General features: G+C 36.9%; 1 protein-coding gene across 13 annotated transcripts in view; it reads left to right on the plus strand.

Annotated features, from left to right (window-relative positions):
- The window catches only part of CSNK1G1 (casein kinase 1 gamma 1), a 188,717-nt gene that overhangs the window by 79,020 nt on the left and 94,951 nt on the right, over positions 1 to 14,746 (plus strand). For all 13 annotated transcript variants that reach the window (XR_004383548.1, XR_004383551.1, XR_004383550.1 and 10 more), the window contains one exon: positions 2,686 to 3,085. Coding sequence is in view for 10 of the 13 variants with exons in the window: in XM_032864732.1 (XP_032720623.1) it covers positions 2,905 to 3,085 (181 nt within the window). In the remaining 3 variants the exon portion in view is untranslated. The remainder of the gene's footprint in view (positions 1 to 2,685; positions 3,086 to 14,746) is intronic.

Below are 14,746 nucleotides of genomic sequence, written 5' to 3' on the forward strand. Positions count from 1 at the left end.
CAAGTAGGCAGAGAGATAAGCAGAGAGAGAGGAGGAAGCAGGCTCCCCACTGAGCAGAGAGCCCAATTCAGGGCTCAATCACAGGACCCTGAGATCATGACCTGAGCCGAAGGCAGAGGCTTTAACCCACTGAGCCACCCAGGCACCCCTGACCTGATTCTTGAGCTAACTTTCGCATATGTTATCTGCTACTAATTGAAAATAAATCATTTAATATCCTTGTGAAATAGAAAGCCTGACTATCCTGTCTTAACACTAATGACTTGAAATGAAACCATACCAGCTTCTTTCTAGATGAATTCTAAGAGTTGTTTTTTTTTTTAAAGATTTTTATTTATTTATTTGACAGAGAGAGAGATCACAAGTAGGCAGAGAGACAGGCAGAGAGAGAGGGGGAAGCAGGCTCCCCGCTGAGCAGAGAGCCCGATGCGGGGCTCGATACCAGGACCCTGAGATCATGACCCGAGCCAAAGGCAGAGGCTTAACCCACTGAGCCACCCAGGCGCCCCGAATTCTAAGAGTTTTTAGGGTTAATCAGGACTCTCTTGTACCATTTTGTGTAAATATTTGGTTATGTCATTGAAAATCTGTTTTCTATTAAGCAAGACCATCATAATTGTTATTCAGTATTTGTTAATTACCAATTATATGTAAGAAACTAAAGGAGATATGATAAGATCCCTAACTTAAAAGGCTTATAATCAAATGGAATATTGAAGTACATATCAATATAATCTGGCACATGGTAAGTTGCAAATGTATACATAGTATACACAGTGGTGCTCCAAGTGTTAATGATGAATTGGTTATAAAAGGTTTCATAAGGGCCATAGGATGTGAGTCAGGCCTTTAAGACAGAAGAGGCCATTCTAGGTATAAGGGTCAACAATGGATGCTCCTTGTGGTAACTTTAAAAAAAAATAATTTTTAATTAACATATAATGTATTATTTGTTTCAGGGGTACAGGTCTGTGACTCATCAGTCTTACATAAAACACAGCGCTCACCACAACACATACCCTCCCCAGTGTCCATCACCCAGCCAACCCCTTCCCCCCACCCCGCTCCACTCCAGCAACATTCAGTTGTTTATAGAGATTAAGAGTCTCTTATGGTTTGCCTCCATCTCTGGTTCATCTTATTTCATTTTTCCCTCTCTTCCCCTGTGATCCTCTGCTTTGTTTCTCAAATTCCACGTATCAGTGAGATCGTATGATAATTGTCTTTCTCTGATTGACTTATTTCACTTAGCCTAATACCATCTAGTTCCATCCCCATCATTGCAAATGTCAATATTTCTTTTTTGATGGCTGCATAATATTCCTCTGTGTGTGTGTGTGTGTGTGTGTGTGTGTGTGTACACACATAATATAAATATATATGTAAATAATGTAATTTTTTAATACAAGAATTTAAATAGGGAGTTTAATAGTAAAGGAATTCAAATGACAAGCTAAAGAGTTTGCAGTAGGGAAGTAGAAAATATGTTTTTCTATACATACATGCAAGTATACATGGATAATGATGTATGTGATTATTTCACGTAATGTTTCATGAGTTTAAGCGCAATGGAGAAAGTTAGTGACAAGTATAAAAATAACCTCCATCTGTTAGAGTGAACACATATGAAAAGTATGAAGAGCAATAGATAAGGAAGTACACTTTTCCAAATCTTATAAATGAAACTATTAGACTAATGGTAATTTATGAAAATTTGGTAGTTAGTTGAATAGCTCAAAATTGTCTGGATAGGCTAAGATACATCTTTTTCCTGTCTTCAGAGAAATTTATAAGGGAAGAAAATCTAGCCTGGCAGTTTCTCATACAAAGACACATACTTGCACCAGTTAAGACAGAACTATCTAAAACATTTTAAGTTTTATTTCCCTTCTGTTACTAATACTGTTTGAAGGACTTTTAGTAAACAACAAAGATAATTGGAGTATATTAAATACAATTGCAAAGCTTCAGTCTAGGACTGCTTAGTATCACTAGGGTTTTGGGAAGTTTTTTTATAGAACTTGTTTGTCTCATCAGTAACTTGGATTGGATTGGATTGTTGCTGTCAGTGCTTGATAATGGTGGGGATGGAGGAGGTGGGTTGGAAAGGAAATTCATTTGTGATAGGTTCTGTACAAAATTGAAGGAAGAGCTTTTAATTGTCCACAGTTTATTTAACTAGACTTAACCCCGCTTTTTCTTTCTCTTGGCCAATGATGAAAAATGGAGCAAATAGCTTTCTTGTGGGTCATATGTACAGTACTAGAAGATAGCATTTATGTGTGTGTATATATATGTACTTAAATACATACGTATATTATGTATGTATGTAAGTAGGTTCCACTCCCAGTGTGGAGGCCAACAGAGGGCTTGGACTCATGATCCTGAAATCGAGAATTGGATTCTTAACCTACTGTGGCACCTAGGCACCCCAGAGATAGAATTTTATATTAAAGGCTTGCATGTTCCCTTAGCTGCCATGGTCTGCAGCTTACCGAGCTTATGCTACCAGATGAATAACTAGTCCAGATGGCTAAACTGTTGGAGAGTATAAAACCAAAACCCATTTCAGGAAGCTATCCACTTTGTTCATTTTTGGATAAGATCCATTCTAATTAGTGGTAACTTTCTGAATTTGTTTTAAAATTTAATTTTTAACTCTTATGTTTCTTGATTTTTACCTAGGTTACCAAATACCCTCCTATGTTTGAGATCCACAGACTACATGCCCTACAAGAACAAATCAATGATTTTTCATCTCCTGGAGATACATTAGAAACATAAATATGGTGTCAAAAGATCTCCTTACTTTTCTCTGACTACGGTTTATTTGGACGTACTTTTGTATTGAAGAGAATTATACGGACTGAGGCTACTCGTGCAGAGACTCTGTCGTGTAAAATCATGGACCATCCTAGTAGGGAGAAGGATGAAAGACAACGGACAACTAAACCCATGGCACAAAGGAGTACACACTGTCCCCGACCATCTGGCACCTCAACATCCTCTGGGGTTCTTATGGTGGGACCCAACTTCAGGGTTGGCAAGAAGATAGGGTGTGGGAACTTCGGAGAGCTCAGATTAGGTAAGGACTTGGTTTTATCAGTGACTTACAACAATGACAGCTTTGGTGTGTTTAAGATAAGCAGTTATAATTTCATGAGAAATTTTCTTAAGGAGGACTTGTTATTATAAGAACTAAAGAATTTGTGAAGGGAACTATAGTCTTTATCAGTTATAATTGTATCCAAGGTTCATCTCTGTGTATGATAGGCTTTTAAATTTACCACCAATTCTGAGATTTTATGATGTAGGGAGCGCTATATACAGATATCAATAAAATGAAAATTCTGATTTAGTTGGTCTGAGAGGTAGACCTAAGTGCTTTTTAACAAACTTCAGGTGACCTAGATGTTGTTGGTCCTTGAACCACACACTAAAAAGGGAGTAAGGTCTTGCTTTAATTCTGACTCTACCCCTGATAAGGAATAAATCCTTAATGAGTAATACCCAGACTTAGTCTATAAGGATATACTTCCTGTTCAAAGAGGCTTTCCAACTGATACTATGTTTGCATTTCTTCCTGGAAATACCAACATCAGGATTGAGCTAGAACTCCAGGGACAAATTACGCGATTTTATTTCCCAACCAGGGAAATGGATTTTTTAATTTCAAGTATGAATTTGTGAGTATGATGATGAAAAATGACAAAACCAACCAGTTTGAAGATGTGAAATTGGGAAGAAGATACAGTAGGTATTTATAAATTTTTCAGTGGCCCTTCCTGGATGAATTGGGAAGAGAAAATGAAAGATCTTATATGAAGTTGGACATCAGCTTGGAGAATGTAAAGAGGTTCCCTTTTAGGCTAAAGTGTTTGCTTTTTCTCCATAGCTGTTATGGGTATGGATGATTATAAAGACCCATTGTAAGAGACTCTGCCCCTTGAGGGAACAGGAGAATAGGAGTGTGGAAGGGTAACATGATTATTGTTTGTCACCTTTTCTTCTTCTGTTCTGCAGAAGAAGGGAAAAATGTTGTCTCTGGTCCCCCATAGAGAGAATCAGGGAAGCATCACTACACTAGTGAGAGGTCACTGAGTGCACAGTTCAATTTAAGGATGCTGAGTATGAATTTATTTTTACTGGTAGAAGGCCAGCAGCCTGTAATTTTAAGACCTGACTAGTGTAATGGAAGGCGCTTTATATTTAGCGATGTTCGAGTTAGCAAATCTAGCAGATGCTACTGAGAATAGGAATAAGATGTGTAATTTCACACTGCTTGAATTCCTAGCAACTACTGAGTTGTTTTAGCAGCTAGTTTCGTGAATATTCATTTATGTCATGGATTGACTTTGCTCTAACATCACAGTAGTAACTTGAATTAAATAGATTATGACATAAGCATCCACAGAATTACTACTGAGAAGCAGTTTGATGCATATGAATTCTTGCTTTCTCAGAACATCATAAAATTGTTTGATTTCTCTAAAGGTAAAGGAAAACTTCAGTCAGTAAAAACTGGAAATCTGTCTTATTTAATTATTTGTATTAGATGATCTTTAAGTTCACATGGAAATAGAAAAACAGTGAGTTAATAGGATAAATTTGTACCCATATGTATTTCAGAGTCCTTACGTGAATTTAGGATAATTTTGGTAGTTCTCATTTTGGCCCTGTAATCTGTAGAAAGACTTCTCTTTCTTTTGAAGTGGTTTTAGTCTTTTGTGCTTATCAAGTTTTCATTAGCCCTGGGACCATATTGTCATGACATTGTATGTAGGAATACTTTTTTATCAACAGAAACCAGAAAACAAACTTCCAGAATCATCTTCCTAACAACAGGGTATGCTATATACTCCATTCCACTGTTCTTTGGGTGTGATTTTCTTAAGTAGGAGATTGTGCAGACAACAGATGATATAAACTAGAAATTGCAAACTCAAGACAGGTACAGATGGGTCTTCAGCAAGGCTGCCACTTACAAGGCCATGCTTTCTTCTCCACATTCATTTCTTTATCTAGCCACACTGTCTCTCTGGCCCTCGCATAGCCAAATGCATTTATGCTTTCAGAGCTTTTGTACTTAAAGTTCCTTCTACTACAGAATTCTTCCCCCAAATTTTGCTTAGGTGGTTGTTTCTTATCCTTCAGGCTTTACCTTTTCTTTCCTTCTCAGAGAAACCTTCAGTGATTTCTTCCCCACCTCCATTTAAAATGGCACATTTCTCTCCTAGCTATAAAGCCAAATACTTTATTTTATTTAGTTTTTTAAAAGATTTTATTTATTCACTTGACAGACAGAGAGCACAAGTAGGCAGAGAGGCAGGCAGAGAGAGGGGGGTAAGCAGTTTCCCCGCTGAGCAGAGAGCCCGACATGGGGCTCGATCCCAGGACTCTGGGATCATGACCTGAGCCGAAGGCAGAGGCTTAACCCACTGAGCCATCCAGGCATCCCCAAACACTTTATTTTAGTCATCACATTGATCACTACCTGAAATGATTTATTTGTGTTTATTTACCTGCTAATTGTCTGTCCTTACTTGAATATAACCCCCTTGGAGGGTGGGGATTCTGTGTTATTTACTGTTGTTAATCTGTGGATTGGATAGATAGATAGCCAGATGAACAGGAAGAGAGAGAAAAAAAAACAAACAAACATAGCCTCCTTCAGGCTCCTGGTATGTGGGGGTGGGGGTGATGGTAGGTAGTAGCCTTAGTACCACTGATTTAGGAGACCTCTGGATTCCAGGTAGAGAAACAAAGAAAATAATGCAGTGTTAGTACATTTTGGTTCTCTGCAAAACTGTTTCTACCCCATCATTCATTTAACAAACATTTTTCTTTTAAGATTTTATTATTTATTTGAGAGAGGGTGAGAGATTGAGCATGAGCAGAGGGAGAGGGAGAAGCAGGATCTCTGCTAAGCAGGGGCCTGACGTGGGGCTTGATCCCAGGAGCCCGAGATCATATCCTGAGCAAACAGTTAACAGACTAAGCCACCCAGGTGCACTTTAACAAACATTTCTTGAATAATTACTAACTTACTAGACTTTGGGAAAGATAGAAAGAATAACAAAATATAGTTTCTATCCTCAGGAATCTGTCTCACAGTCTACTGGTAGAAAGAAAAAAACAAATTATAACACGAAGTGATAACTATTATAATATATTAAAAACTGCTTTAGCAGAGGTTAGTGAAGATTTCAGAAGGGAAGCATTATTTGAGAATAGGACAAGACTTCCACTGGTGGGCACAAGGAAGAAGGGCTCTCCAGCTGTAGGAACACAAAACATTATGAGAGTAGCAAATGGTTAACCTAGCAACATGATTGGGTTAATGGATGTGAAGTAAAAGAAGTAATAGATGACTCCATCAGGGAGGTTGGGGCCAGATTGTGAAGTGTTTAGATGGTACTAAAGCATTTGGACTTTATCCTGTAGGTAGTGGAGTAGAATCATCAAGGGTTTTACAACCAAGAGTGGCATGATCTGTATTCTAGATGGAAAGATAATTCAGGTAGTTGTAAGATTAGATCAGATAAGAAAGAGATTGACATCTTGTGAATTTTGCTCTAATTGTAAAACTTGTCACATTGTATTATCTTCCCCCATGTCTCTGCCTCAAGATTAGCTTGATGGTAGTACTTTGCTTCATTAATCTTTATATTCTCAGCTTCTTTTTACTGCGTATGCCATATAATAGATATTTAAGAAATGTTAATGGGTACTTACGAAATGTTTGTTTGGCTTTACAGTCTGAGTCAGAAATGGCCAGACCTGCCTTAGCTTTTAGCTCTGAAAATGGCAGTGAGATGGAGAGGAAGGGATGAATTAGGGAGAAATTTCAGGAGTAGATTGTAGGCAGGATTTGACCCCCAGTATTTGAGGGAAAGCTTTCAAAGATGACTGAATTTGCCAGCTTGGAGAGACCAAGGGAATGAGGAAACTTTTAATGGCAATAGGAAATACAGGATTAGAGTTGGTGGTAGGGAAGACAGGTAGTTAATCACTGACTTTGAGGAGTGTGCAGCACAAAAGCAAAAATGTGAATCTGAGACTAAGAAAATTTTAGGCTTGAGGTAGGGATAAGGAGGTCATCACTATGTCGGTGTTAATGGACACACAGTCACAGATGATGAGATGATACTTTATGGAGTTTGTATGAGTGGAAGAAAGGTACATTTAAGGGATGCTGGAAGAGGAAGGTCTTGAAGAGTAGTGAGGTTGAAAAGTCAGAAGAGTTTTTTCAAATTTTACTTTAGAAGTTTCTCCAGGGGTGTCTGGGTGGCTCAGTTGGTAGAGCATGCAACTCTTGATCTAAGGGTTGTGAGTTCAAGTCCCATGGTGGATATAGAGATTACTTAAAAATAAAATCTTTAAAAAAAAAAAAAAGTTTAGGGGTGCCTGGGTGGCTCAGTGGGTTGAGCTGCTGCCTTCGGCTCAGGTCGTGGTCTCAGGGTCCTGGGATCGAGCCCCGCATCGGGCTCTCTGCTCAGCAGGGAGCCTGCTTCCTCCTCTCTCTCTGCCTGCCTCTCTGCCTGCTTGCGATCTCTCTCTGTCAAATAAATAAATAAAAATCTTAAAAAAAAAAAAAGTTTATCCAAAGATAACCACTAATTTAATTTAATTTAATTTTCTAGAATGTATATCAGGACATATTTTAGAAATGTAATCAAACTGTAGTATAAATGTGTTTTTATCACTTAATATAGCACGGATTTCTTTTTTCAGTTTAAATACAGATCATTCTTGGGGTGCCTGGTGCCTCAGTTGGTTAAGCATCTACCTTCTGCTCAGGTCATTATCCCGGGATCCTGAGATTGAGCCCTACATCTGGCTCTCTGCTCAGCAGAGGGCCTGCTTCCCTCTCTCCCTCTGCTGCTCCCCCTGCTTGTGCTCTGTGCCTCTCTCTCTGTGAAATAAATAAATAAATCTTTTTAAAAAATAAAAAATACAGATTATTCTTTTTTTGAGAGAGAGAGTACGCATATGAAATGGCAGGGGAGCAGAGAGAGCAAGCTCCATGCCCAGCGCAAAGCCCTGTACCAGCTCCATCTCAAGACCCTGAGATCACCACCTGAGCCGAAACCAAGTGTCAGATGCTTAACCAATTGAGCCACCCAGGCATCCCTAGATCATTCATTTTTAATGTCTGTAGTTATTCTGTAATTTAGCCCATTTATATTTACATATTAATTGTTTCTGTCTTTTCTATATTATAAATGATGCTGTACTGAGCATCCTTATAGATGCCTGTAGTAGTACATCCTTATTGTACAAACTTGGCTAATTATTTTCTTAGGGTAAATCTGGGAAGTGTACACTCTGAGTCAAAGGATATACATATTTGTGATTTTGTTACATATTGGAAATTGGCCCCATAGAAAGATGGCTTCTCTTTACTTTCTGCCTGTGTGTGCCTGCATGTGCATGGGTGATTCTTTCCCTGCCCCTTCAAAAGCCTTGAACATTACTGAGAATCTTTTGATGTATGCTAGTCTGACGGGGTAAAATGGTGTCTTATTAAATATGTACAGATTCATGGGTAAAGTTAAATGTCTTTATACATTGATTTATATTTTTTCTTTTAAGAGTTGCTTCTTTGTGGCCTTTGCCTCTTTCTTGTTGGAAAGATTATTTCTGTGGAGTCTTACCTGTGTATATTGCCTCAATAGATGAGGGAATTTTGAAGATTCGAGAAAGGAAGATTGATGAAGGATGATTGTGAATAAAAGGTTGGAGGATACAGTGGAGTGGAGATACATGTGCAAGCTGTTTTTTATTAATTGAGAAATATGGGTCTGCTTTGAGGCCTTTTTAAAAAAAATTTTTGAGTATTCTGAATCAGGCCTGGAAAGAATCATGTAAACATCAAGTTGTGAATGATTCTCTTCCTCCAGAATTAAGAAAACGTTGTCTACATTTAATATAGTCTACAAGTAAATGGCTAATGGCTTGTTTTTCTTTTTAGTTGTAAGAATAAGTAGATGTTACTTCTTACCCTTCCTAATATGTGCCTATGTTAATGGGAGACCCTTTAGACTAGACAGTTGTTGCATATAATTTTAATAATCTTCATATTATCCTTGTGAAATAGGAAATTGCTAGAGAATCTTTTTACTTACAAATAAGAAAATGGAGGCACAAGGAATTTTTTTTATTTAAGTAATTAATTTATTTATTTATTTGTTCGTTTGTGTGTTTTTGCTGTTTTTCATCTTTGGTACCTGATGAAATACACAAAAGTACATCATTAACACAGAAGAATGTTTTTGACAAAAGTAAATTGGCCAAGGGTAGCAACTTGTCCTTTGACACCCTCCTCCCTGGCTTCTAAAATAAGATACTTATTTCTGTGACTAAAATAGGGTGTACATGACAACATCTTTGCATATTGTTCTTTCCTTACCTGAATTACTTATCTGTCATTAATGAAGTTAGTTGGAATTTTAACTTCATCTTTTACCAGCCAGTTCTGTATTTGGCAGTTATGATCATTAACAGTTTACAGATGCATATTTTCTAAAACCCTTCATTTCATATTGTGTCCCACGAGGCCTTAGAGCCCTTATTTCCCACTGTGAGAGAATGGGAAATGAAGAATGAGAAGATAGGACTCTCGCCTATATACTGAGTTTTCAATAAGATTATGTTTAAAAGATACCAATCTGCTGAGTTAAAATTTTTAAGATTGGGTACGCCTGGGTGGCTCGGTTGGTTAAGCGACTCTCTTCGGCTCAGGTCATGATCCTGGAGTCCCAGGATCGAGTCCCATATCAGGCTCCCTGCTCAGCAGGGAGTCTGCTTCTCCCTCTGACCCTCCCACTTCTCATGCTCATTCTCTCACACTCTCTCTATCAAATAAATAAATCTTTAAAAAAAAATTTTAAGATTGTATTTATTTATTTATTTGAGAGAGAGCACTTACGAGCAAGGGTGAAGGGGCAGAGGGAGAGGAAGAAAGAGTCTTAATCAACCTTTGCACTTGAGTGCAGAGTCCCACATGGGGCCCAACCCCACAACGCCCAGGTCATGAACCGGGCTGAAAAAAAGAGCTGGACACTTAACCGACTACACCACCCATGTACCCCTTTGCTGTATTAAAATTTTTTTGAAAATCATTTATCTGAAAGAATATAGGCTTAAGATAAAATTTAAAAGTGTTTATTCTTTAGTTGAAAGTGAAGGCATTATAAAATGAAATATTACTTTTTTATTCATAGTTTCTTAATCTATTAATTAATCTATTTTGAACAAATGGAACTAAGTCTGGATCAGCCCAAGAACTATACCACCAATGAAACAGAAACAGCTGTCTTGTGCTTTTACAGCATTGTTAAGGTTTTCCTATACATTTAAAACTTGTAGCATCTTTGGATGGAACAAACTAAAACAAGGTTAGAAGTCATGTCATTACTCTCTTTCCCAAGTGGTTAGAGTCCTGGAGTCATATTGCCTTTCGAAGTTTTTTCCCCCTTTTTTAAGATGAGAGTAATAATATCTTTACAGATTTGTTAGGAGCTATAATTCCCATAATATATATAATCACATAATACAGTGGTTGATACATAGTGAGCATTTATATACATAATACAAATATTCTTTAAACTTTTAATTTTTCCCAACCTTGTATGAAGATTTTCAAATTTTTACTAAAAAGTAAAAAGGTTAGGATGGTGATTATCCATAATATACTATTACCTAGATTTACCAGTTGTTAATATTTTGTCCCATATGCTTTGTATCTTTGGGGATGTGTGTATACATTTGTGTATGTGTGTGTGAGTGTATGAATGTGTGTCTGTGCTTGCACCATTCAAAGTAAGTTGCAGACCTGACAAAATACCTTCCCCTCTCAGGGATGTTTATGGCCCCACTTCACAGGTGTGTAACAGATTATATCCTTTGTTTTGCTTCCACGGTATGTTGTGGAGGGCTTTAATTTAAAATTATGATTCCAGAAATAAGGCATTTTCATTTCCTTGAAAAAACTACGAATAAATATAAAATTCTTGTTCTTAGTAATATGATAGTTTTAATTTCTTTTGAAATTACACCCTGTTGGTTCTAACTCAAGCAGAGGTTGTAGAATTAAACAGCTTTAACAGATCTTGAGGAAGAATTCTTTTTTTGGTCAGCATAATCCATCAAAAATGGTAGGAGTCAAGCATTTCAACCATATTCGCTGACACACAGTCTGCATCACATTAATACAACAATTTTAGAAGTGTCGCGGATAGATTCTTGCAGGATTATTCATCTTGGCTGGTTTATCAGGAAAATTAAATGGTAAAGTTTTGAGGATTGCTGAAACCACCCTGGAACTGTGTGAGCAGGATTATGAAATGAAGATGATTTTGGATTTGATTATGAGGAGAGTTCAGAATCAATATTTACTTGATGCCATCATGCATCCTAAGGAGAAAACTGTGTGAACTTAGACTTTTCCAAAAAGGCAAAGCTTTTATCAAAGGAAGTGGAGTTTACTGCCAGTCATAGTGGACTTTCATTGAGTAGATCATATTAGATTAATCCAGTTTTTTCCTGAGTTGGGGTTATTAGGGCAAGAAAATGCTATAGACATATATATTTTTATGATCTAATTTTTTAAGTGTTATTTTTTAAGTAATCTCTACACCCAGTGTGGGGCTCAAACTCACAACCCTGAGATCCAGAGTCACACACTCCTACCAATTGAGCCAGTCAGACGCCCCTTTTATAGTCTGATTTTAATGAAAACAATCATATGGCATAGGTTGTGAAATCCTGATCTCTACAGGCAAGCATTTCAACTCTTTTAACAGTGTCCTCTAGATAACCTCCTTTCTTCTAAGTGTTATTAAAGATTGTTTTTTATTTTTCTGGTGTACACCATCCCAGTCACTCCCCACCTTCTCCCAACATACTTATGTTATACTTTTCGTTTAAACTATTTTTCTACATTTATAGTGTTACGGTTGTGAAAATACTGTTCACAACTGAGCTATGAGAGCACTATTATTATATTTTCTTTTACGTACATCTTCATCCCCCTTCCCTCAGAATTAAAAATTACTGATACTTGATTTTTAAAGAATTTTCTTAGGTATCCACATATCTTTCATTAATCCTTCTCAAGTTTCCAACGGAATTGTAAACTTTCTATCAATATCATTAGGCAGTCTTAGCATTAAGATTCCTCTTTTGTATACATCTGCTTTCTCAGGTCTTATCTGTTTAGTACTTCTGAAGGTTGATGTCTTCAGTCTGCTATTTTCTCACCTACTTATGTCTGTCTGGTTTTTTTGGTCGTTTCAGTGGGGTTTTAGATAGGACTAGAGCTAAATGCCTCTCTTTTTAGCTACCATGTTAAGTCAGCTCTCTCTATGTGTCATACATTTTTATTCAGCAAGGCATTTATTTGACAGACTTTGAGATATCCTAGTGACTTATAAAAATGTGAGCTAGCTGCTAAGATAGTTAAGTAGATTTGTAGTTGTTTTAACCACCATCAACAAAGAGCATTTGTTAGTGGATTGTTGTCATCATTAATGCTATATAAATTCCAGACTGACAAAAGTAAGAGTTACTTAAGTTTTAAAGATGAGAGAGACTAGAGACTAAATGACTTGGTCAAGGTAAAATAAACTAGTTTGCCACACAATTGCAACCAGAGCCCAGATCTGGGACATCCCATACAGTTTGTTTCCATTCTGTACTATGTAATCTCACCACCTGTCACTTACTTATGTGGGTGGTTAAAATACCATATGAGATAAAAAAAATTAAAAGGGTATTAGAATAAATATCTCATTCTAAAGATGATAGTCATTGGCATTTAGTACAATTACCTGTTACTAGGAAAAGAAATATAAAGTATAAAATGGTAGCCAAAAATCTTCACTTTAGGTAACATTATTTAGTTTCTCTGGTGGACCATTCCCAACTTTAATCTTCAGGGATTTTTCTGGGAGGTGAAGAAGGAAAACATTGGCTAATTAATTAATTATTATTTTTATTTTTAATTTTTAATTTTTTTGCAAAATGTGTATTTTAGAATTTAGAGTAAAATCAAAGTGGAGGAGGACATTGTAAATTATTCTACCCTGAGCTTTTTATTTGAATAAGGTTCGGGGGAAGTGAGGCTAGAGATGTCAGCAGTCCATTCTTGACTAAGTGTGGGCCATGATGTAGATTTTGCACTTTTATTCCGTAGGTAGCAAAAAAACCTGGAAAGGCATTATATATCATCTTTCCCCCTTGCTGGAGACCATAAATTAATAAGAACTTCTGATCTCATTTTTCCATCCCACACACAAAAAGTAATTTTTCTTAAAAAATTGAAAAGCATTTAATTTTTTATATTTTTAAGATTTTATTGATTTGTTGATTTATTGATTGATTTTTTAAAAAATATTTATTTATTTGACAGATCACAAAGTAGGCAGAGAGGCAGGCAGAGAGAGAGAGGGAGAAGTAGGCACCCTGCCGAGCAGAGAGCCCCATGTGGGGCTCGATCCCAAGACCCTGAGATCACGACCTAGGCCAAAGGCAGAGGCTTAACCCACTGAGCCACCCAGGTGCCCCGATTTATTGATTTATTGATTTGAGAGAGCACACACACAAGTGGGGGGAGGGGGAGGGACAAGCACATTCTGTCCTGAGCATGTAGCCCAATGTGGGCCTTGATCCATAACACTGACTGAGATCATGACCTGAGTGAAATCGAAATTTGGACTCTTAACCAGTTGAGCCATCCAAGCATCCCTAATTTTTTTGTATTGTTAAAAAACACAGAACAATCTTTTTTTAAAATCCAGTAATACTGGTACGTAAAGAATAATTAAAGAGTTTTCTCAAGTTTGGATGGTTTTGCTTCAACAGTAAGTCTTTGTGATTTTAAGTAATTCTGTGTTCCTATGATTAAAGGGCTCTCTTGGGTAGTTTAGAATAATGTTTCTGCCATGAAACTAGAAGTTCAGATGTCTTTTTGAGGTGGTAATACTACTTTTTCTATTTTTATTTTATAAACTACTTCAGGGATTAATTAATCTAAATAATTTTTTAAAATCTAAGTAAGAATTAGATGGTTTGGATTTGAGCATCCAGAAATTCCAAATCATGAAGGTAGTTTTGTATTGTTTTTGTTTCGGTAGACAGAATTGTAACATCACAAAAAAATAGAGCAAAGTCTTTGTTCTGTCATATGTATATGTATGTACATATATGGAGTATATACATATGTATGCACCTTGGCTAAACAAATTTGGAGATGCTTTGGGATTCTGCTTTTTTATTTACTAAATTGCTAAAGTGATTTTCATGATTACAAGTTTAATGGCTATATTTTTTTCATCAAGTGCATTACCACAACTGTTACTGTATAATTGGGCTTCTGGTTACTTGTAGATTTTATTATTATTATAAGTAAATAAGCGGGGCGCCTGGGTGGCTCAGTGGGTTTAGCAGAGCTCTGCCTTCGGCTCATGTCATGGTCTCAGGTCCTGGGATCGAGCCACACATCGGGCTCTCTGCTCAGCAGGGAGCCTGCTTCCCCCTCTTTCTCTCTGCCTGCCTCTCTGCCTACTTGTGGTCTGTCAAATAAATAAATAAAATCTTTAAAAAAAAAAAGCAAATAAGCATTTTCATAAAGATAGATTAACATCAGATATATAACATCATCCTCTATAGCTTACTGGGTAAAATTAGTTTTATATATATTGCGCAGGAAATTTATACATCAATGATACAAGTGCAGTTTTCT

Source organism: Lontra canadensis, unplaced genomic scaffold, assembly GCF_010015895.1.
Source record: "Lontra canadensis isolate GAN:19392208 unplaced genomic scaffold, GSC_riverotter_1.0 scaffold28, whole genome shotgun sequence".
NCBI classification, from domain to species: Eukaryota; Metazoa; Chordata; class Mammalia; order Carnivora; family Mustelidae; genus Lontra; species Lontra canadensis.